Raw genomic sequence first — 24,492 nt, 5'->3', positions numbered from 1 at the left:
CTGGTTTCTCGAGATCAGGAAGAGAGGGACTCGGGTGCGGATCCTAATGATTTACATCAAGAGGGTTTGATCAACTAAATAAAACTGTTACATTTTTTCCCATGAAGGGAACTATTAAGGGGCCCTCTTATTCGGGCAAAGAATAGGCATTTCTGCTAGTATTCTTACAATGCATAAATATGTACCGCTCACGTGCGAACATTTTTGAATATGTTCTCATACGAGAATGTCTAGTCACACTGTGCTTTTATGTATTGGCACAATCATACAAGAGCACGGTCACAGACGGACAACCTCAAACCTGCAGGAAAAGCTGTCACGAAGGTTAGGTAGAGAAATATACAAAAACATGTGCATATAAACGTCATATCTCTCACAACTCCTCCATCATGCTGTGAAAAGTAGGCAAAACAACAAGAACACATAGTGAAAACACAAACATCAAACTCAATCATCTCTGAAACTGCTCTGAACAGTTTCCAATATCAGCACTGCAAAACAGGAAGGGACTCTCAGGGGCAAGTGCTGTGGCAATCTCATGAAATCGATCTGCCTTTTATTTCTAAGGATGGGACACGGTGGCAGAACATCCTATCAAATATTTTTTGAAGCAGCAGCCACTTGAAAGAAGATGATGTTGGTATTGGTGGAAGGTTGAAGACAAAAAATGACCACATTGTTTGGACCCCTTTTAAATGTCCAACACCACAGCCTCCGGATGCTTTTCGCTTAACAATCACGTCTTCAGGATTCAGCAGACTAACTCGGTATTCTGGTTATATTCTGTTACTAAGTCAGCAAAGACCTTCATGATTTTCTTCTATGGGTTACCACTTGAGGAAATCCCGTATGCGGCGCCAGAGGTTGGTGATCCAGAGATTGACACCCAGTTCGGTCAGATACTGAATCTCAGGTGTAAGCATCTTACGACACAGTTTACGATATTTTTTGTCAATTTTCTTCTTCAAGTTGTAACCAAGGATTGACTTTACCCCTAAAGGCTGCCATGGCTGCATGGATGAGTCTTGGATAGCACTGGCGTCCACAGCTTCACCTCCATCAATACAAATTTTTATCAACATTTTGTTCTTCTGGCGCAGCTCGTAGACATCCTTTTGCATGCGGTCCCACCCATAGGCATCCACTTTGCGCCAAAAGGTGACATTGAAATGATGGTAGAGTTTTGCATCAATTTGGTTCCAAGAGATGGCCTTCTCATGCACATTGCTGTTCAATCTGGACAAAGTGGAGTCCTTACGAGCATTCAGTTTGAAGTAAAGAATATCCTCTAGCTCCCAGCAAAGCAGCTCCCGCAACAGAATCAGTGACTCATCAAAATATTCTAACAGCATCACCAGGTCAAACCGTTCTTCTATCTCATGAATGTGCTCTTCCACTAAGGGGCTCTCGGCGTTGATGTTGTTGTCGTAACCCAAATCAAAGAACAGCAGGTTGTGCAGGTAGTGCGCATTGAAACCATTAGGGTCATAGTACCTCCATGGGTCCCGCAGAAACTCTGCCATCTTGTCCTCACCTGACAGTTTCCAAGTGAATGGGACAATACGGAAAAAGTAATGGAAAGAAGATTCGAAGTGGGATGCAGGGTCTCGAAGGATAGTGATGAACATAGTGTCAACAGGAACCAGCTTGCGCACCTCGGTGTACTGGAATCTCATGTGGTTGCAAATGATATTGAAGCACATGCCTGGGCGGTAGTCCTGCACATGGCTCCTCTCAAAGTACGATGGATAATAGAAGTCATTGCGGCCATTGGGGAAGGCAAACTTGAGCCGGTGCTTTTCACCAAATCGAAAGAGGATGTTCAAGATCGTACTGCTAGCAGTTTTGTGGGTCTTCATGAACATTATATCTAGTTGTGGTAGGCATCTGCTGCCGTTGCCTTTTGCACTTTGAGTGTGGGGAAAATTCTTGGCCTGGGCAGGATAGGAAGAACAGGAGTAAGGAACAGAGATCCTACAAAAAAAAAAAAAAAAAGAGATCAATGTGAAGTATTTTTCATCAAGGTACATGGCATGTCTAGTTTCCTTTCAGAATTTACTGTATTTTTTAAACGTCTTACAGCTCTATCTTTGTATAACCAGGGCAACCAGAAGGATATTTGGTGCTCTATGCAAACTTTTAATCTTGCACTTTCCTCTTGCCCCCTCCCCCTTCTTCCCATGCCAATCTACTGGTTCAGCCTGGTTCTCCTGGAGTCCCTAACACTCTCCCTGGATGCTCAGCCCCTATGACTTCTAGGAGGAAAAGAGCCTGCTACGTGTCAATCACAGAAAGGCACCGTTTACAGAATCGCAGCTAGCAAAGACTTTAGCTACTAGAAATGTAGGCCAGGGTTTCACAGGCCTACATTACTGGCACCTAGAGTCCTTGCAGAATTGCAGCCAGCGGCACCGAGTGACACTGAAGTCTGGTGCTGCCCCTAAACATGCCCATAAGCGCCACTAGGTTTTCTTCTGCTTCCAAAAGCCCTGACAGTCAAAGAGACTCTGCTGCATTCCCCCCTCGTGCAGCCTGAGCAGCAGAAAGTAGGCAGGGTACTCCAGCCACCAATGTTGGCACTTCTGTCAATGCACCCTGCCGGCTTTCTTGCTGCTCGGGCAGAAGGAGCAGGAGCTCTGCCAGAGAATCTCTTCGGCTGGTGGGGCTTGAGCATCCCTAGCAGCCAAAACACATTTCCGGGAGGGGGGGGGGTGAAGCTGAGAGGAATGCTTGGTCCCCCTCCCCAATCCAACCCTTGGGCTCCTTCAAAAATTGAATTCTGATTTTGCCCCTACTGTGTATGCTATTGCAGTCCTAGCTGACCCAGGGAATTGAACCAGAGACCCTTCCCATGCAGTGAGCCACTAGGCCGGCCCTATATTGTTTTGCTTATTAAAACATTTAAGCCTAAGAGGCAAAAATGATCTCTATCCATTTGGGAGGCTTATCTTCCACCCATCTCGCCTATAGCGCTCAGCAAAGTGCTGAATAGGTTTCAGACTGTTATCATGAAGACTTTATGAGAGATTCTAGGGCTCTTGGTGGGGGATGGTCATTGGGGTCCATTCTAGGAAGGTGGTCCGTTGGGGTGGTCCACTGGGGTCATAAGAGTCCAGATCCTGCTGCTGCCGCCATTTATTGTTATGGCATGGGTTTATGTGGGGGAGGGAGGTCTTTTCAGACCTTGCATACATGTTTATTGTGTTTGTAAATGTTCAATTGTATTTTCTGGAATAAAAAGATTTGACAATAAAACATTTAAGCCTGTATGCAAACACGATTTGACTTCGCATTAAAGAAGGTGAAACAAAAAGAAATATATTGAAATAAATGTGCACTGACTGAGCTGTGCCTTGCTAGAAAGTATTCTTGAAGACCTACTTAATGAGTTGTATATTCCCAGATTAATTCCACTCACTCATTCATGCTGGTTTGCATGGGTGGGCTAGCATAAGAGTATAGCAGCAGCATGAAACTGGTCAGGAGAGTCCCCAAGACAAGTCCTTTGCACATGGAACGCCAGTTCTTCCTCATTGGTAGAACTGCAGACATCTACAATGTCAAGGAAGACAGAAAAACATTACAGTTAGGCAAACGATTTTTAAACATAAGCACGGCAGTAGTTCTTGCTTGCACTGGGGGCCTGGGAAGTCCCTGTTCAAGTTCTATGAGGGGGAGGGCATCCTTTCTCGATCCCCTCCATCTTCTTGGTGAAGATGAGAGCTCACCTCCCCCACATTCAACTCTCTGTTCTTCCTACACTCTATTAACAATATTTTCCTAACTCTGAACTTCAGAGATTGTCGCTGTCACTATCTCTATAGCAATGGTTCTCAACCTTTCTTCCATTGTGATACACTTGATAGACGATCTTAAGAACATAAGAATTGCCATACTGGGACAGACCGAAGGTCCATCAATCTCAGTGTCCTGTTTCCAAAAGTGGCCAATCCAGGTCTCAAATACTTAGATGGATCTCAATAGTCAAAGATTTTATGCTGCTTATCCTAGGAATAAGCAGTGGATTTCCACAAGCCATTATGGACTTCTCTTTTAATAAATTATCTAAATCTTTTTTAAACCCTGCTAAGCTGATTTTATCACATTCTAAGGCAACGAATTTCAGAGTTTAATTACATGTGTGAAGAAATATTTTCTCCAGTCTGTAGCTTCATTGTATGCCCCCTAGTCCTAGTATTTTTGGAAACAGTGAACAAGCGATTCACATCTTTCCACTCCATTCATTATTTTATAGACCTCTTATCATTTTCGCCCATGAGCCATCTCTTCTCCAAGCTGAAGAGACCTAGCCACTTTAGCCTTTCTTCATAGGGAAGTCGTCCCATCTCTTATCATTTTTGTCGCCCTTCTTTGTACCTTTTCTAATTCTGCTATATCATTGACACACTTACAGCTCATGGCTGAACAACACCTCCCCCCCCCAACAACACCTTCATTCATTATTGCTGAAAACTATGCAAAAAAAAAAAAAAGGTGATGTCTGCTGGGCAGGGAAGTGCAGCCTTGTAAACATTTCCAGTTGGGGCTGGTGGCAGCAGTAAGCATTGTGGGTAATGGTGAAGTAGAAAGGATGAATTATATAGCTTTTAAGTGCTCTGCTCTCTCTAGCCTACAGGCACACATGGTTATTACGGAAAGTAAAGGCTTGTTGTTTGTCATATTTTTTGTGAGACACTGGTTGAGAACCATTACGCTATACTGAGATAGTGACAAACCTGGTACTCTGGCTTTGCGGATAGAAAAAATAAAAAAAATTAGCTATAAGCTCTTGGTGATACCCTGGTTGAGAACCATTACTCTACTGCAGGGGTAGGCAATTCCGGTCCTCGAGAGCCGGAGCCAGGCCAGGTTTTCAGGATATCTACAATAAATATGCATGAGATAGATTTGCATCTCAAGGAGGCAGTGCATGCAAATCCATCTCATATATATTCATTGTGGATATCCTGAAAACCTGACCTGGCTTCGGCTCTCGAGGACCGGAATTGTCTACTCCTGGTCTAGCAGGTACAAAATTAGAATGGGAACCAGGAGAGCTTGGGCCGCTACCATTTCCTTTGACTTTGCACAATCTTTTCTGTCTCACCACCTTCCTGAAGCAGAGCTCGCTGTAACTGTAATTGCCTATAAAATATTCCATTTTAGGGCACTACATAAATATCGAAACAACTAAACCTTAATGCAGGGATATCTGCGTGAACTGGAACTTTCAGTGGATAATGAATGAACAGAGATTCTTCCTAAATCAGGGATGTCAAAGTCCCTCCTTGAGGGCTGCAATCCAGTCGGGTTTTCAGGATTTCCCCAATGAATATCCATGAGCTTTATTAGCATACAATGAAAGCAGTGCATGCAAATAGATCTCATGCATATTCATCGAGGAAATCCTGAAACTTGACTGGATTGCAGCCCTCGAGGAGAGACTTTGACACCCCTGTCCTAAATCAAATGTCTTTTTTCTTCAAACTCTTCTAGTGAACTTTAATATTTGTGATAGCTGCCATAGACTGCACTAGAAACTGAGTTCTTTCATTTTTCATCACACAGGCAGAGCCTATTTAAAAAAAATTTTTTTTTGTCTTAGTATGTTTATTGAAAGATTTTATACAAAAGCAGAAAAAAGGAAAAGAACAAAATTACGGTATATCCATGAATATACAGTCATCATAAACACAAAGAGACATGCCATTTGGCAATAGAAACAGATTAACTTTTACAGGACTTAGAGGGTATTGACATATATGTTATGAGAGCAGACCATTTCTTCAAAGAAGTCAATTGAGTGTTAGATAAATGACTTTTGACAGAGTAACATTCATTTCTATACGTGAGGCATAATAAATTCCACCACTGTACATGAGAGGCTTTCAAGAGGTCTTTCCGACAGGTCCATACAATTCTCAAAGCTGTTGCTAACAGTATGTCTAGTAGTTGACAGGAGGACTCGAGTAGAGTAGAGGAAAAATAAGTACCTTTCAGGATTATAATTTTGAGGGAAATAGTATCAGAAAGAGGCAAAATCTCAGTGACTGTAGACCAGACGTCCATCCAGTATTTAGATAGATGGGAACATTCAAACAAGAGATGTTTGAGGTCTTCTGCGTGTGAACCACAGGACCAACAGGAGTTCGAAAAAGTAGAGTCAATTTGATGGGAACGCAAAGGGGTCCATAAGGCCCTATGAAGAAGAAAAAACAAGGACTGAAGAATAGACACCGATTTGGAGAATTTGTGAAGAGATTTCCAAAGAGAATCCCAATCAGAGTTGGAAATTTCAGTATGAATATCAGAATCCAATATCGAGCGAAGAACTGTACGCTTCGGAGATCTAATCAGTTTAAAATGTTTATAAATTTTTGAGGCGATGTGACCACCAGCGTGTAGTTTCAAAGAGAGGTCAAAGATAGAGGCTGTATCACCCAATGAGGACACCGAGATAGAGCTTTTATGAAGAGAAGATCGCAATTGTAACCATGGAAAGAACTGGGAGTCGTCTAGTGCATGAGACTGGCGAGCTTGAGATAAAGGTATCCAAATTTTAGTGATTGGATCAATGAAGAATGAGATATCCCAAATGTGTAACCTTTGCCAGGAGGTCCAAGAAACCATTTTTTAATCTATTAATAAGGCTGGGTTATTCCATATAGATAAATTGAAGGACATTCCAGGGAGTTTAGAAATCGGGAGTGGATGCATATAGTAATTTTCGAAGGAGAGCCATCCGGGCAGATCGGATATATGAGGAGGTAGAATCCATACAAGGCCTTGACGTAGGAAGAAGGCTCTATGATAGAGGAGAAGATCTGAGAAATCTACACCAGTGGTTCCCAACCCTGTCCTGGAGGACCACTAGGCCAATTGGGTTTTCAGACTAGCCCAAATGAATATGCATGAGAGAGATTTGCATATAATGGAAGTGAGAGGCATGCATATCTGCTCCATGTATATTCATTAGGGCTATCCTGAAAACCTGATTGGCCTTATGGTCCTCCAGGACAGGGTTGGGAACCACTGATCTACACCACCAACACTTTTAGGATTTTTTAGTTTCAGGAGGGATATTCTAGAGGCTTTACCATTCCACAGAAATTTAGTAAGGAGGCACTCCAGGGATCTGTAGTGTAGTGTAGGGAAAAGTAACGGAAACATTCTCAAGAGGTAAAGAATTTTAGAGACTAAAACAATCTTGAGGGATTCAAGTCTCCCCCATCAGGAGAGGTGGAGAGGGCGCTAAGGAAGGATAGCTTTTTAAAATGTATTCAGAATGAGGTCCATATTTATTCTGGAAGATGTAAGTAGGTCCTTACTAAAATGTATTCCAAGATATTTGATTGAAGAAGGGACCCATGTTAGAGAAAAGTTTAGAAGATAAAAGGGAGTATAGTGATCATTCAAAGCCATAAGTTCCGTTTTCTCCCAATTAATCTTATAACTCGAGAAGGTGGAAAACAGGTTAATAAGATCAGTGCTAGCAAAGAGTTTTCAGGATCCATAAGGTAAAGGAGTATGTCGCCTGCATAGGCAGATAATTTGTACTCCTCACCTCCGAAGGAAAAGCCCTGGATGGTGGCATTTTCCCTTATGGCTATTAAAAGGGGCGCTAAAGCCAAATTGAAAAGCAGGGGAGAAATGGGGCAACCCTGTCTTGTACCCCTCCCAAGGGTAAAGGCACCAGAGAGGTCTCCATTAACTAGAATTATTGCAGGGTGTGGTGTATAGTACATTTAACATATGAATAAAATCAGGCGGAAAACCAAATTTTTCCAAAACAGTGAATAGGTAAGACCACTCGACCCGATCAAAGGCCTTCTCCATGTCCAAAGAAACTGACAAGACCCTTGATCAGGCCAAGTGAATCACATTACAAAATAGTCTACTATTATCAGAACCATATCTATTACATAGGAAACCAACTTGATCTTTGTGAATAAGAGAGTGTATAATCTGTTCCAATCTGAAACTAAGAAGTTTAGTATAAATTTTATAATCTAGATTGAGCAAAGAAATTGGTTTATAGCTTTTTACTAGCTGATCATCTCTGCCAGATTTGGAAATTACAACTATTGCCTCCGAGAATCTACACAGAGAGTGAGATGTAGACAGTATCACATGATAGTAAGATGAGCAGAGAAAGATTTATAAAGTTCCACTGTGAGGCCTTCAGGTCCAGGGGATTTCGCCAACAGTAAGGATTTAATAGCTGCAGTGATTTCAGAAAGTTGAATAGGAGCTTTAAGATCTAGGAGCTGAGTGGGATCAAGCTGAGAGATATGAAGCTTTGTGAGAAAGTCCAGAGTTGTAGTTGATGCAGTAGAGACATCACATTCAGATGCATAAAGAGATTTGTAAAAATCCTGAAAAGCTTGTAGTATCTGGGGAGTGGAAGTGAGGAGTTGACCAGAGTATGTTTTTATTGCAGCAATGCGGTGTTTGACTCTTCGACCCTTCGAATAAGAGGCAAGAAGCTTGCCAGATTTATTGGCATCAGTATAGTAGTAGGATCAAGAGGAGAACCGGGAAACTATAGACCTGTGAGTCTCACATCAGTCCCTGGGAAGATGGTTGAAGCATTGATTAAGGATAGCATAGTCCAACATCTGGATACCAATGACCTAATGAGAGCTAGTCAACATGGCTTCAGGAAGGGGAAGTCATGTTTGACGAATTTACTTCAGTTTTCGAGACTGTGAACAAACATGTTGATAGCGGAGAACTGGTGGATATAATATACTTGGACTTCCAGAAGGCGTTCGACAAAGTTCCACATGAGAGACTTCTCAGAAAACTACAAAGTCATGGAATAGAAGGGGACATACTAAGATGGATAGGAAAATGGCTGGAAGACAGAAGACAGAGGGTGAGCGTAAATGGGAAGTTCTCGGACTGGGAAAAAGTGCCTCAAGGTTCGGTTCTTGGGCCCATCTTATTCAATATTTTCATAAATGACCTGGAAGAAGAAACGACCAGTGAAATCATCAAGTTTGCTGATGACACAAAGCTGTGTCGGGCAATCAGGTCACAGATGGACAGCGAGGAACTCCAGAGAGATTTGAGACAACTAGAGAAATGGGCAGAAAAGTGGCAAATTAAGTTTAATGTAGAAAAATGTAAAGTGATGCACCTGGGCAGGAAAAACAAGGAGCACCAGTATACCTTGTTTGATGTAACTTTGGGCAAAAGCGAACAAGAAAAGGACTTGGGGTATTGATAGACAGGACCCTGAAGCCGTTGGCTCAATGTGCAGCGGTGGCAAAAAAAGCAAACAGGATGTTGGGCATGATCAAGAAGGGTATCACGAGTAGATCTGAGGATGTCATAATGCCGTTTTACAGAGCGATGGTAAGACCACACTTGGAATACTGTGTCCAACATTGGTCTCCCTACCTAATAAAGGATATAATACTACTGGAGAGGAGAGCGACGAAGCTTGTAAAAGGTATGGAGAACTTGAGCTACAAGGATCGCCTCAGAATACTAGGATTATTCACCCTCGAGAAGAGGAGACTGCGAGGGGATCTGATAGAGACTTTTAAAATACTGAAAGGATTCGACAAAATAGAGCAGGGAACAACTTTATTCACAATGTCAAAGGTGACTCGGACAAGAGCTCATGGACTGAAGCTGGGGGGGGGGGACAGGGCCAGGACAAATGTCAGAAAGTTCTGCTTCACACAGCAAGTGGTGAACGCCTGGAACGCTCTCCCAGAAAATTTAAGGGCAAGTTGGATGCACATCTTCTTGAAAGCCACATTGAGAGATACGAATAACTAAGGTATTCGCCAGGGTAGGCCTGGCTGGGCCTCCGCGTGTGCGGATCGCCGGACTAGATGGACCCAAGGTCTGATCCGGTGCAGGCATTTCTTATGTTCTTAAAAAGAAAAAGCTAAAGATATACAGTAAAACCTTGGTTTGCGAGCATAATTCGTTCCAGAAGCATGCTCGTAATCCAAAGCACTCGTATATCAAAGCAAATTTCCCCATAGGAAATAATGGAAACTCAGACGATTCGTTCCACAACCCAAAAACTTTAATACAAAATACCATACGTACTCGTATTGCAAGACTTTGCTCGTTTAGAACAGCCACTACACTCCCGCAGTGTCAGAGAGAGAAGAACCATCGGCTCAGTTGTGACGCGTGTATACTGTATGTACTCGTCTTGCAAGACTTTGCTTGTTTAGAATAGTCACTACACTCCCGCAGTGTCATAGAAAGAACCACCATGGGCTCAGTTGTGATGATGTGACGCGTGTATACTGTATGTACTCTTATTGCAAGACTTTGCTCATTTAGAACAGTCACTTCACTCCCACTGCGTCAGAGAGAGAAGAACCATCGGCTCAGTTGTGACGCGTGTATACTGTATGTACTCGTGTTGCAAGACTTTGCTTGTTTAGAATAGTCACTACACTCCTGCAGTGTCATAGAAAGAACCACCATCGGCTCAGTTGTGATGATGTGACGCGTGTATACTGTATGTACTCATATTGTAAGACTTTGCTCGTTTAGAACAGTCGCTTCACTCCCACAGCGTCAGAGAGAGAAGAACCATCGGCTCAGTTGTGACGCGTGTATACTGTATGTACTCGTGTTGCAAGACTTTGCTTGTTTAGAATAGTCACTACACTCCTGCAGTGTCATAGAAAGAACCACCATCGGCTCAGTTGTGATGATGTGACGCGTGTATACTGTATGTACTCTTATTGCAAGACTTTGCTTGTTTAGAACAGTCACTTCACTCCCACAGCATCAGAGAGAGAACCATCGGCTCAGTTGTGATGTGCATATACAGTATGTAATTGTATTGCAAGACCTTGCTTGTATATCAAGTTAAAATTTAATCAAATGTTTTGCTTGTCTTACAAAACACTGGCAAACCAAGTTACTTGCAATCCAAGATTTTACTGTATTAGACATTGTAGTGTTGTAGTCAAATTTCAATTTCTGAAGCTTTTGCCGAGTAGAAGGGTCAGAATGAATATAAAGCGCTGATTCTAAGTCCTGTATATCTTTTTCCATTTGAGTTAGGGTAGAAGCGAGGGTTTTGCTCTTATGCGCAGAAAAGCTTAGCACTGCACCTCGAAGATATGCCTACAAAAGAAACAGGAACAGCGGGACAAACTGGGGTAGGCGTGGCTAGAGGACAAGCTGGCTCCTGAGTGGGGCTGGTTTTCTCTTCACACCTCACCATTGCTGCTGTTCCAGTTTCTCTCCTTCACTGGTAGGAACATTTACCCATTTGTGTTTATGTTTATTCAGTGCTTATACTGCTCTTTCTGTTAACACAACATACACTATCAGGTACTGGAGGAAGTAGTAGCAGAGCTGTTTCTACCTCTCTGTGTGCAGTTCTGATCGCCGTATCTCAAAAAAGATATAAATGGAATTAGAAAAGGTACAGAGAAGGGCAACGAAAATGATAAATGGTTTGGCATGCCTATGAGGAAAGGCTAAAGCAGCTAGGGCTCTTCAGCATGGAGAAGAGACAGCTCAGGGGTGAAATGACAGAGGTCTATAAAATACTGAGTGGAGTGGAAAGGGTAGATGTGAAATGCTTGTTCACGCTTTCCAAAAATACTAAGACAGAGGGACATGTGAAGGATCGGTAACATGAAATGTTGCTACTCTTTGGGTTTTGCAAAGAAAAAAGGGGGGTCTTTTTGGATCATAAACAATTATTGTTTTACAAATTTTATACACACACTAGTGTTTAAGCCCGTTTGATTAACGGGTGCTAGATGACCGCCTCTCCTGCTTTTGAACCTGGGCAGGGACAGAGGCAGAGCCGGGGCGGGAGGGAGTGACGGTGGGAGAGCAATTTCAAAGCTTCAGCAGCGGCGGCTCCTTGACCAATCCGCGCTTACAACGTCCCCACACTTGCGGTCTGGCTGGCTCCCCCACCAAAGCCCTTCGCAGCGGCAGCCCCTCCCGCATCCGTCCCCGCGTCCCAAGCCTCTCTGAAGGCCGGCTCCCACGAAAATGGTACCCCTCTGTCCAAAGCCGCGGCGGAAGCCTCCCTCAAGACACATTTCAAATCTGACATATTGTAATCACAAAACAGAAAATAAAATTATTTTTCTTACCTTTTGTTGTCTGGTCATTATTCATACCATGTAGGGGTCCCAGGCTATGGTTGGCTTTTGATAACTCGCTTGCCAGGGCCCCTTCTTTCTTCTTCCCTCCCTCCATCCCTGCAGCTGAAGACAGGCACCTCCCCCCAGTGGTCTGAGACAGGAGGGAGCAGTTAGGAGAGGGTCTGTTTCTGCCCCACATAAAGAATCTCCCTCTTGGCGACTTAACAATACTCTGCTTTTAGATGAGGTAATAGTAGAAAAAATCAAATCTTTTACTACGGAATTTTTTGAAATCAACACCAAAGATCCAGAAATTTGTCCTTCTATTATTTGGGAAGCTTACAAAGCTTCTCTCAGAGGTGAATTGATCAAACTTGCTTCCTGGAAAAAAAAACAATCCATCCAAAAAGAAAAAGAACTGGAAACCTCTATTAAAAATTTAGAACTACAACATATGTCCAACCATCTACAAGATCAATCCATGCTCCAACGTATTCAAAACTTAAAATATGAATACAATACTCTAATCTCATGTACGGCCCGTCGTGACATTTTCATTTCCAACTCTGGTCACTATATGGGAGATAATCTTATGGGTCGCCCTTTGGCTAGATATCTCAAAACTAAATCAAAACGCTTGCACATCTCAGCTGTTCAAGATTCATCAGGACAATTAGCCAGAACCAGATCTCTGATTTCTTCCCAATTTGAAAAATTTTATACTACCTTATATCAATCTGATTTTTCAGCCTCTGAAATGGATTTAGACTCATTTCTATCCTCACTAGCTCATCCAACTATATCGGAATCTATTAAAGCAAAACTGGATGCTCCTATAACTATATCTGAGATTGAAAATGCTATAACCTCTCTACCCACTGGGAAAGCTCCGGGCCCGGATGGCTTTACAAATGAGTTTTTCAAATGCTTTCGAACCCTATTGACTCCTCAACTCCTTGCATATTATGATTTCCTTCACTCCACTCCGGACAAACAATTTAATTTCGCTGAGGCCACGATTGTAGTTATTCCCAAACCAGACAAAGATGCTACTCTGGTTAAAAATTTTCGTCCTATCTCTCTTCTTAATTTGGACTACAAAATTATGGCTAAATTACTTGCACTAAGACTCACCACAGTGATCCCATCTCTCGTACATGGAGATCAAACTGGATTCATCAAATATAGATACATTGGGGATAATCTTCGTTTATTTCATCATATCAATGCTCACGCCAAATCAATGTCGGATCCTGTGATTGGTCTAGCCATTGATGCCGAGAAGGCCTTTGACCGAGTGGAGTGGCCTTTCTTATTCCGAGTTCTGAAATGGTACAACTTTGGTTCTTTCTTTACAGACTGGATAGAAACATTATACAGACAACCCACGGCTCGTATCTTGATTAACAACTCTCTCTCTAATAGATTTTCCCTCCATAGAGGTACCCGTCAAGGCTGTCCTCTTTCACCATTATTATTTGATTTAGCATTGGAACCTCTATTGACAGCTATCAGACAATGTTCCTTAATTAAAGGTATTCCCTCGTCCAATCGAGAGATTAAACTAGCAGCTTACGCTGACGATGTTCTTCTCTTTCTCAAAAATCCTCTTATCTCTTTACCTCATTTTATCCACATCGTATCTCAATACTCTCAAATATCTGGATATTCTGTTAATTGGGAGAAATCAGAGATTTTTCCGCTAAATGATCACATTTCCTCCTCAGATCTAGCTCATTTTCCTTTTCACTGGTCACAGGGAGCTGTAAAATATTTAGGGATTTTAATACATAAAGACCCATTACTTGCTCAGGATCTCAATATATCTAAAATCAAAAACTTAGTTTCAAGTACTACATCTCGTTGGTCCCCGCTTTATTTGTCCTGGTGGGGTAGAATAGCCTCTATTAAAATGACCTTAGCCCCACAAATTAATTATACTCTATCTATGCTTCCCCTTCTCTGCCATAAATCACTCTTTCATTGGCTTAATATGAAAATTACTGAATTTATTTGGAACAAGAAAAAACCTCATATTGCTCTCGCCAAGCTGAAGGCCTCTAAGATTAATGGTGGCTTAAATTTACCTGATTTTTATTATTACTACATCGCCTCCTTAGCCAAATACGGAGCTCACTGGATTGTTGACTCATATCCACAGGATAAACCAGCATGGTTTGAAATGGAATGCTTTTTATGTGCACCACTACACATCTCTTGCTTCCTTACAGTGTCGATACCTAGACACTTGAGAAAATATTCTTTGTTGAGTGCAACGCAACATGCTTTTCAACTATTAGATGCAGCGGCTGAGATCTCTGTTGCTGAAGGCCCACTTATGTCCCTTTGGAATAATTCTAAAATTCAAAATAAGGGTAGATCCCTTTCATGGAAGAGGTGGCAATGGGCAGGGGTGTGGTTTGTTCATCAATTGATCTCCTCCACTTCATTTATCCCATTTGATACTTTTTGTTCTGTAAACTCACTCCCATCCTCTATATATCCCCAATGGCTTACGCTTACTGAAATACTAGCTAATGTGCAAATGCGCCCTGACTTTATGACCTCGCAACAAACTATTCGTCACTGGTCTACTTTGGCTTTACTGAAAGGTAGGGCAATATCTCTTTTTTATAGCATCTTAAGAGATCACACCTTCACCTTTACACCTCAATCCATGAACCATTGGGGCTCTATCCTATAGACCACGCTTTCTGAAATAGATTGGGAACTCTTCTGGTCATCTACAAATCGCCCTCTATTATCCTCAAGAGTTTCGCAATCAATGTTCTTTGTTATGTGGAATGCAGTATGGACTCCATTTCGAATGTGGAAAGCGAAACTGAAACAAGACCCTACCTGTTGGAACTGTTTGAAAGAGCCTGGAACTCTTGATCACATACTTCTTCACTGCACTATGGTTCATTCCTTTTGGACTCGTATCTGGGACACCATAAAATCTATTACCAAATGTTCAGAAGCTATTTCCATAGACATTATAATCCTTCGTTCTCAACACCCTTGTTTCGCACTATCAAACTGTCCTCCTAAACTTATTGACACCATGATTGTGACAGCTCTTATGCACATTTTGAAAAATTGGAAGTCACCCACACTACTAGACTACACCTTTTGGTGGAACTCCTTGAGCATGTACCACAAATTTGAATCATATGCATATGAAAAGAACACGATATCTCGTTTATCTACAAATTTGGTGCGAAATAAATCACCTTGGTCATTCTTAGATTCATATGTTCATTCTGCCTTGTAGACACTTCTGCCTCTCTCTCTTTCTCTCTCTCTTTCTTTATCTCTCTTTTTTCTTTTTTATTTCAATTCATCTTCTCTGCTTTTCTATCCTTTCTATTTCTTTTCTTAGCAGTTTCAAATACTCTGAATTCTTCTTACTAATCTACTATATGCAAATAACAGCAATTATGGTTTCTTTTGTTTCTACTTCACTATTTCTTATTCAATTTTTATGTATTTGAACTGCTTTCTGTATATTACTTATAATATTCAATAAAATTAATGAACTAAAAAAAAAAAAAAGAGAGGGTCTGAGGGCAAAGAGGGGCTCAACAGCGCACAACCACCTTTCCTTCCCTCCCTCCATCAGGTGCAGTGCAGCTTCACCAATGTTAAAAGGAGTCGCGTCGAAATCGGAGCCCTGCCACTGCTGTAGCACGTTCCCCTCTGCCTTGGTCCCGCCCCTTCTCTGACATATGGGACCGTGGCAGAGGGAACGTGTTACGGTGGTGGCAGGGCTCCAATTTCAAAGCAGCTCCTTTTAACATAGGCGGAGGTGAACTGTACCTGATGGAGGAAGGGAAGGAACGGTGGGCCAAATTTCGGCAATAGCAGGAATTGTTTTGCGGGTCAAGCATCGTGAAACTTTGTTTCTTTAGGCAGCCCCGGTTGTTTACTTGGATTCAATGTGAGCCGGGTGAGGAAGGCCGCCGCAGCCTCGCGGCTAGGTAGGGGGACAACAATGGCGCTTATGCTCAAGCCCCCGCCGCAGCTCCTCTCTCGATCCTGGTGCGGTTCGAGAGGGGAGTCGTGGCGGCGGCTTGAACATAAGCGCAATTGTTGTCCCCCTACCTAGCTGCGATGCTGCGGCGGGGTTTCAATGGCAACCCGATCGCGGATCTCAGTGTAGGGCCGGGTCTGGCGGCGCCGTGTAGTGCGGAAGCGGGAGGCGGGACCTCAGCACCGGCTGCGGACATGCCTGGCGTGGCATGGTGCAGGAGGAACAGTGATCAGTGGAGAGCAGGTGATGACAGTGATCGGTGGCGCGAGGTGGAGAGTAGGTGATGACGTAAAACATGCGCATGCGCACTCGTGTTTTCGCGACGGATCAGGGAACACGTTTTTTTAGTGCGCATGCGCGGCCTAGCATTTTATTATATTAGATAGAAGTGTTATCAACTTATACATAAGTTAATGCAATATAGATAATATCCTGCTCAAACCGTTAATACGGACGCCCTAATTTAAAGAATAACTTTCCCAAATAATAAATTCACTAAAGGGTTGAGGTTTTTGCCAGGTGACCTGGATTGGCCACTGTGTGAACAAGCTACTGGGCTTGATGGATCATTGGTCTGACCCAGTAAGGTTATTCTTATGATGAAGCTACTAAGTAGATTTAAAACAAACTGGAGAAAATATTTCTTCACACAACGTGTAATTAAACTCTGGAATTAGTTACCAGAGAATGTAGTGAAATCAGTTAGCTTGGCGGGGTTTAAAAATGGCATGGATAATTTTCTAAAAGAGATGGCTTGGGGAAATCTACTGCTTATTCCTAGGATAAGCAGCATAATATCTGTTTTATTACTTGGGATCTAGTTGGGTACTTGGGACCTGGGTTGGCCACTGTTGGAAACAGGATACTGGGTTTGATGGACCTTCAGTCTGTCCAAGGGGTTATTTTGGACCCCTCCTTGCCATACAAGGATCAAATCGCTAATTTATGGAAGAAAATTATGTATGTAATGAGACTGGTGAAATCTTATTTTTTCGATCATCATTTTGCATTGGTGGTTCAGATGTTGATATTAATCACAATTTGATTATTGTAATTCTTTGTATTTGAACTGAAACTCAAAAATGGTACAAAAATAATCGCAGCTGATTGAGGTTGATATATGGTCTGAAGAGATATTGTTTATAAGAAACTTCATTGGCTACCTACAGAAAAATATAGAGAGTTTAAAACTGTTTGGGCTCCTTTTACTAAGGTGCGCTAGCGTTTTTAGTGCACGCACAAAATTACTGCGCGCTACGCTTCTAGAATGATGCCAGCTCAATGCTGGCATTAAGGTCTAGTGCGCGCTATTCTGCGCGTTGAGGCCCTAATGCACTTTAGTAAAAGGAGCCCTTTGTCTGATTCATCATATTAGACAGACAAAGGCTTCCAATCATCTCACTTTGTTCTTTTCACATTTGCATTATCTACTAAATTAATATTTCATTTTTCCCCCTTTTAGAGGTGTACGTTATAAATGTCAATTTAAATCTTCTTTTACATACTGCTATTGTTATTTGGAACGATTTACCTATACATTACATTACATTAGTGATTTCTATTCCGCCATTACCTTGCGGTTCAAGGCGGATTACATCCAAACTAAAACAAAAATTACATTCAAAATTTGAAGGAATAGAATAAGCGATGACATAGAATTTTTAAGGTAACAAACAATGGGTAAAGAGTTACCAAAGGGAAGTGGAGGTCTTTAGGAGATAAGAATAGGGTGAAATGATGGGTTTTAGATAACGTTTGGTAGATAAAAGAGTATTAGAGAGATCTAAGGGTAAATAGAGTGTTGGATATTGGGTTGGGATTGGTTGTGCTGGATAGGTTTTATGTGTTTTTTGAAGAGTATGGTTTTAATGTCTCTCCTGAAGGCTTTGTAGTCTGTAGTCGAAGATAACAGAGTGGTGATTTGTCTGTCCAGTTTAGCTGCTTTGGAGGCTATTAGGTTATCATAAAGTTTTTTTTGTTTGACATCTTTGGATGATGGGTGAGTGAATAGTGACAAATAAAGACAGAAGTTAGTTATTGGAAATTTCGTAGAATGTTGAAAACATTTTCATTTTTATTGCAAAAACTTGCCAATCTGACAATCAGAACTGGACAGATACCAGACGACTGGAAGATAGCGAACCTCACGCCAATTTTCAAAAAAGGATCGAGAGGAGAACCGGGCAACTACAGACCTGTGAGCCTTACGTCTGTCCCTGGAAAGATGGTTGAAGCACTGATCAAGGATAGCATAGTCCGGCACTTGGATACACACGACTTGCTGAAACCCAGTCAACATGGGTTCAGGAAAGGGAAATTATGTTTAACGAATTTACTTCAATTTTATGAGACCGTGAACAAGCAAATTGATAGTGGAATGCCGGTGGACATAATATATTTGGACTTCCAGAAAGCGTTCGACAAAGTTCCACATGAAAGACTTCTCAGGAAACTACAAAGCCATGGAATTGAGGGAGATATACAAAGGTGGATAGGCAAATGGCTGGAAAACAGAAAGCAGAGAGTGGGCATAAATGGGAAGTACTCAGACTGGGAGGAAGTGACTAGTGGTGTGCCCCAGGGCTCGGTACTTGGGCCGATCCTATTTAATATTTATATCAATGGCCTGGAAGACGGAATATCCAGTGAGATCATTAAGTTTGCAGACGACACAAAGCTTTGCTGGGCAATCAGATCGCAGGAGGATATCGAGGAAGTCCAGAGCGACTTGTATCAGTTAGAGAAATGGGCAGAGCAATGGCAGATGAAGTTCAACGTGGAGAAATGCAAAGTAATGCATTTAGGTAATAAGAATAAGGAACACGAGTATAGAATGTCAGGCGCAACTCTGGGTAAGAGCGAACAAGAAAAGGACCTGGGTGTACTGATAGATAGGACCCTGAAGCCATCGGCACAATGCGCGGCAGCGGCAAAGAAAGCAAACAGAATGTTAGGCATGATAAAGAAAGGAATCACGAGTAGATCTAAAAGTCATAATGCCGCTTTATAGAGCAATGGTCAGACCACACTTGGAATACTGTGTCCAACATTGGTCTCCCAACCTAAAGAAGGATATAAAACTGCTGGAGAGGGTGCAGAGACGAGCAACGAAGCTAATAAGAGGTATGGAGAACTTAGAATATGAGGAACGACTCAAGAAACTGGGACTGTTCTCCCTTGAGAAGAGGAGGCTGCGAGGGGACATGATCGAGACGTTCAAAATACTGAAAGGCATCGATAAAATAGAGCAGGAAAATAAATGATTTACATTGTCCAACGTGACACGGACAAGAGGACATGGTTTGAAGCTAAGGGGGGACAAGTCCAGGACAAATGTCAGGAAGTTCTGCTTCACGCAGCGAGTGGTGGACGCCTGGAATGCTCTCCCAAAGGAGGTTATTAAGGAATCCACTGTGCTAGGATTCAAAGGCAAATTAGATGCACATCTCCTTACGAGAGGCATAGAGGGATATGGGTGACTAAAACTACATCAGGTGTATACCTGACTGGGCCTCCGCGTGTGCGGATCGCCGGACTCGATGGACCATGGGTCTGATCTGGAGATGGCAGTTCTTATGTTCTTATATGATAGATTGTAAAGTTAGTACTTTAGTTAAAGAATTGTAAGAACATCTTTTTATCCAAGGAACTGTATTTTCCCATAGAATTATTACGGCTTCTTTTTAATGTAAATCACCTTGAACTAAATGGTATTCAGTAACCTCTCCTGAGAACCCTTTTGATCATAAGAACAGACTTACTGGGTCAGTCCATCAAGCCCAGTAGCCCGTTCTCACGGTGGCCAATCCAGGTTACCAGTACCTGGCAAAAACCCAAGGAGTAGCAATATTCTATGCTACTGATCCAGGGCAAGTAGTGGCTTCCCCCATGTCTTTCTCAATAACAGATTATTTTCATGCATTCATTCAATTTTCTATACCGTTCTCCCAGGGGAGCTCGGAACGGTTTACATGAATTTATTCAGGTACTCAAGCATTTTTCTCTGTCTGTCCCGGTGGGCTCACAATCTCCTCCAGGAAGTTGTCCAAACCTTTCTTAAAACCGGCTACGCTATCCGCTCTTACCACATCCTCTGGCAACGTGTTCCAGAGCTTAACTATTCTCTTGAGTGAAAATAAATTTCCTCCTATTGGTTTTAAAAGTATTTCCCTGTAACTTCATCGAGTGTCCCCTAGTCTTTGTAATTTTTGACAGAGTGAAAAATCGATCCACAGAGCTTCCCTGCCATGTAAGACTGGTTTAACAAGTCTTACCAACAGGAAAAGCTTTTGAGCCCTGGGGCCTGAGGGGTAAAAGGGGCACGTAAACCATACATTTAGCACTGAAGGCAAAATTGTGCTTCACATATTTTCCACATGGAGCACATTTGCATGCCTGTCACCTCCATTATATGCAAATCTCTCTATGCATAATCATTAGGGCTATCCCAAAAGCCCAACTGGCTGGTGATCCCCTAGGGAACCACTGCTCTAGATAATATAGCATATATCTGCCTAAGAGTCTGAGACCAGGATAGTATGCTATACGAGGCCAGAATAATAATATCTATACAAGATAATTGGATAATAAAATAAAAATATTAGTAAGTCATATGTCCCTAATTCATCTCATCTACAACACAACAAATCAGTCTGCAAAGCTTTCAACTGATCATTAATCAGTCTCCATATGCTTCTCGAAAAGCAGTTACTTACCGTAACAGGCATTATTCGGGTACAGCAGGCAGATATTCTCACAGATGGGTGACGTCATCCATGGAGCCTGGTAGGGACAGTGCTAAAGTGGCAAGCTTTAGAAAGCTTTGAGACTGCCAGCTCGGAAGGTTGTCAGAGTGAAGACAACGTATCTGGATTTCGTCCTGTCAAGTTTGTCTTCCCGCTTCTTTTTCATGATTTTGTCTTAGTTGGTTATTTTTTCTTTTCAACCTTTTATTTCCAAACAAAAATTTCTTTATGTTCACCATTGGGGCCTGTAGACAATTTTGAAGCCTTTGCCCCTACCCCTGCTGCTTACCTGGTACTGTTTTGATAGACATTATGGATGAGGAGAGAAACAGGGTTGATTAGCAGTGTGAAACCCCAGCCAGATCCTCACAGCACTGGTACCTAGGCACTAGGCCACTGCATCTCAGGTGTAAGCATCTTACAACACAGTTTACGATATTTTTATGTCAATTTTCTTCTTCAAGTTGTAACCAAGGATTGACTTTTCCCCTAAAGGCTGCATGGATGAGTCTTTGATAGCATTGGCATCCACAGCTTCATCTCCATCAATACAAATTTTTATCAACAGGACAGAATAACGTCTTCTTGAGTGCCAAGAGCAATTCTCAGATCTAAAGAGCCTGCAAAAGTAAATCCTAGAGACAGGAGTCTGTTCAAAGTGTCAGTGATAAGAAAAAAAGGGTGAGTCAAATCATGTTAAACAAACACCTCCCTTTATGTGTTGAAAGCACTAAAAAAAACCTGGCCTGGTGTGACCAGTAAGGAGAAACATCTGTTACACAGAGAAAAATCATGTGTTGTGATTTGTTAGGTCGCATCATGTGACTGTGTATTGACCTCTCTCAATCTACTGTCAAAGGCATCTTTAACTGTGCCTGATTACAGCAAACTGGGATTGCCACTTAGATTCTAAGAAGCATTTTGTGAATCCAATAATACAAACTGTAGAGAATATTTCTTTAAACTCTAGAATTCGTTGCCAGAGAATATGGTGAAATCAGAATAATGGCTCTAACCAGGCATTCATTCCCTCACTGGCTAAGTTTGGGTGGTTTAAGGATGAAATCAGTTAGCTTAGCAGGGTTTAATAAAGGTTTGGATAATTTCCTAAAAAAAGAACTCCATAGGCCATTATTGAGATAGCTTGGAGAAATTTACTGCTTATCCCTATGATAAGGAGCATAAAATCAGTTTTACTACTTGAGATCTTGCTAGGTTCTTGGGACCTGGGTTGGCCACTGTTGGAAGCAGGATACTGGCCTTGATGGACCTTTGGTCTGTCCCAGTATGACAATTTTTATGTTCTTAATACTCTCCAGAACATGTGTGAAATGTTTATGTTTAATGCAGCTTAACATGCCAGATGGACTTCTACGTTCTGGGTTTAGTATATGGCAAGATGGATCAGGAGTTAGCCTGAATGGCAACTTCAGCAGGGGGGGGGCGGTGTGGCCGATGGCAGGCAGACTTCTACAGCCTGTGTCCCATGTGTGTGGAAAGCACAATTACGTACCGTAACAGGTGTTATCTTGGGACAGCAGGCAGATATTCTCACATGTGGGTGACGTCATCCACATGTCTGGTAAGGACAGCGAAAAGTGTAGAATCACTTTAAGCTTTAACAAGCTTTTAGACTGCCTGTACTGTGCATGTGCAAGTGCCTTCCCGCCCGACACCAGTTCACAGGGTCATCAGTTCTATGCCCAAGTGAAGAAACATAGTAAATGACGGCAGATAAAGACCTGAACAGTCCATCCAGTCTGCCCATTAGTGATACTCATTTTAAAAATACATGATCATAGAAACATAAAAACATAGAAGATGACGGCAGACAAGGGCTATAGCCCATCAAGTCTGCCCACTCTGCTTACCTACCCCCTGTCTATGCCCTAATGACCCAATTTCCTTATCTTAACCCTCGTAGGGATCCCACTGGGTATCCCATTTATTCTTAAGGTCTGGCACGCTGTCTGCCTCGATCACCTGCACTGGAAGCTTGTTCCAATGATCAACCACTCTCTCTGTGAAGAAATACTTTCTGGTATCGCCATGAAATTTTCCGCCCCTGAGTTTGAGCGGGTGCCCTCTTGTGGCCGAGGGTCCCTTGAGAAAGAAAATATCATCTTCCACTTCGACACGTCCCGTGAGGTACTTAAATGTTTCGATCATGTCTCCCCTCTCCCTACGTTCCTCGAGAGTGTAGAGCTGCAATTTGTTCAGTCTCTCATCGTACGAGAGACCCTTGAGCCCCGAGATCATCTTGTTGGCCGTCCGCTGAACCGATTCAATTCTGCGCACATCTTTACTGTAATGTGGCCTCCAGAATTGCACACAGTACTCCAGATGAGGTCTCACCATGGCCCTGTACAACGGCATCATGACTTCAGGCTTTCGGCTGACGAAACTTCTATTGATACAACCCAATATCTGCCTTGCCTTAGATGAAGCCTTCTCCACTTGACTGGCAGTTTTCATGTCTGCACTGATGATTACTCCTAAATCTCGTTCTGCTGAAGTCCTAGTTAAAGTTTCTCCGTTCAAGAAGTACGTCCTGCATGGATTTCCGCTTCCGAGGTGCATGACCTTACATTTCTTAGCATTGAAGCCTAGCTGCCAGGTTGAGGACCAACTTTCCAATGTAAGCAGGTCCTGCACCATATAATTCTGTAAACTGCATTCACTTACTATATTACATAGTTTGGCGTCATCGGCGAATAGTGTTATTTTACCTTGAAGCCCTTGAGTCAGATCCCCTATGAATATGTTGAAAAGGAGTGGACCCAGGACCGAGCCCTGCGGCACTCCACTGGTCACCTCCGATGTTTTAGAGAGGGTACCATTAACCACCACCCTCTGAAGTCTGCCACTCAGCCAATCATTGACCCATGCAGTTAGTGTCTCTCCTAACCCCATCGATTCCATCTTGCTTAGCAGCCTGCGGTGTGGGACACTGTCAAAAGCTTTACTGAAGTCCAGGTACACAACGTCCAAAGACTCTCCCAAGTCCAACTTTCTTGTTACCCAGTCAAAGAAGCTGATGAGATTGGATTGGCAGGACCTACCCTTGGTGAATCCATGCTGACTGGGATCCCGAAGATTCCCTTCATTCAAGATTGTGTCCAATTTGCTTTTAATTAGTGTTTCCATGAGTTTGCACACTATTGATGTGAGGCTCACTGGTCTATAATTCGCAGCCTCTGCCCTGCAACCCTTTTTATGCAGAGGAACAACATTAGCTAATTTCCAGTCCAGGGGAACTTTCCCCTTACTTAGGGAGAGATTGAATTAACTTGTCTCTTCTTTGATACTTCTGGGCCATGGACTGTAAAGTCTGATATTGTCCTAGATTCCAAATGCTGAAGTTTGCCGTCCAAGCTCACTTCAGCCTATCCAACCATCCCATTGTTTGCAAGATATCTACCGTAAAGTCTGGCCAGCAATATCTTCATGTTCCATATTAATGGAGTTCACATTGATGCCTAGCCCATCCATCACCGAATCGCCATATATGGGAAACAGACCGTGCAGGTCTGTCCAATACCGGCCTTAGCTCTTTAATTTACATCCTTTGTTTTCTAATTAGAGATCCTCTATTTTTATCCCATGCTTTTTTAAATTC

General features: G+C 42.4%; 1 protein-coding gene across 5 annotated transcripts in view; it reads right to left on the bottom strand.

Moving 5' to 3' along the window:
- Positions 1-310: 310 nt before the first annotated feature.
- GAL3ST1 (galactose-3-O-sulfotransferase 1) overlaps positions 311-24,492 on the bottom strand; it is a 123,078-nt gene continuing 98,896 nt past the window's right edge. For all 5 annotated transcript variants that reach the window (XM_033953984.1, XM_033953986.1, XM_033953987.1 and 2 more), the window contains 2 exons: positions 3,419-3,552; positions 311-1,974 (listed from right to left, as the gene is read on the bottom strand). In XM_033953984.1, the coding sequence (XP_033809875.1) occupies positions 828-1,974; positions 3,419-3,552 (1,281 nt within the window). In that variant the 3' untranslated portion in view covers positions 311-827. The remainder of the gene's footprint in view (positions 1,975-3,418; positions 3,553-24,492) is intronic.

The sequence above is a fragment of the Geotrypetes seraphini genome, chromosome 8 (genome assembly GCF_902459505.1).
Source record: "Geotrypetes seraphini chromosome 8, aGeoSer1.1, whole genome shotgun sequence".
Classification (NCBI taxonomy): Eukaryota; Metazoa; Chordata; class Amphibia; order Gymnophiona; family Dermophiidae; genus Geotrypetes; species Geotrypetes seraphini.
Note: the sequence above shows the minus strand (reverse complement) of the source record. Positions and strands in the feature narration are given on the sequence as shown.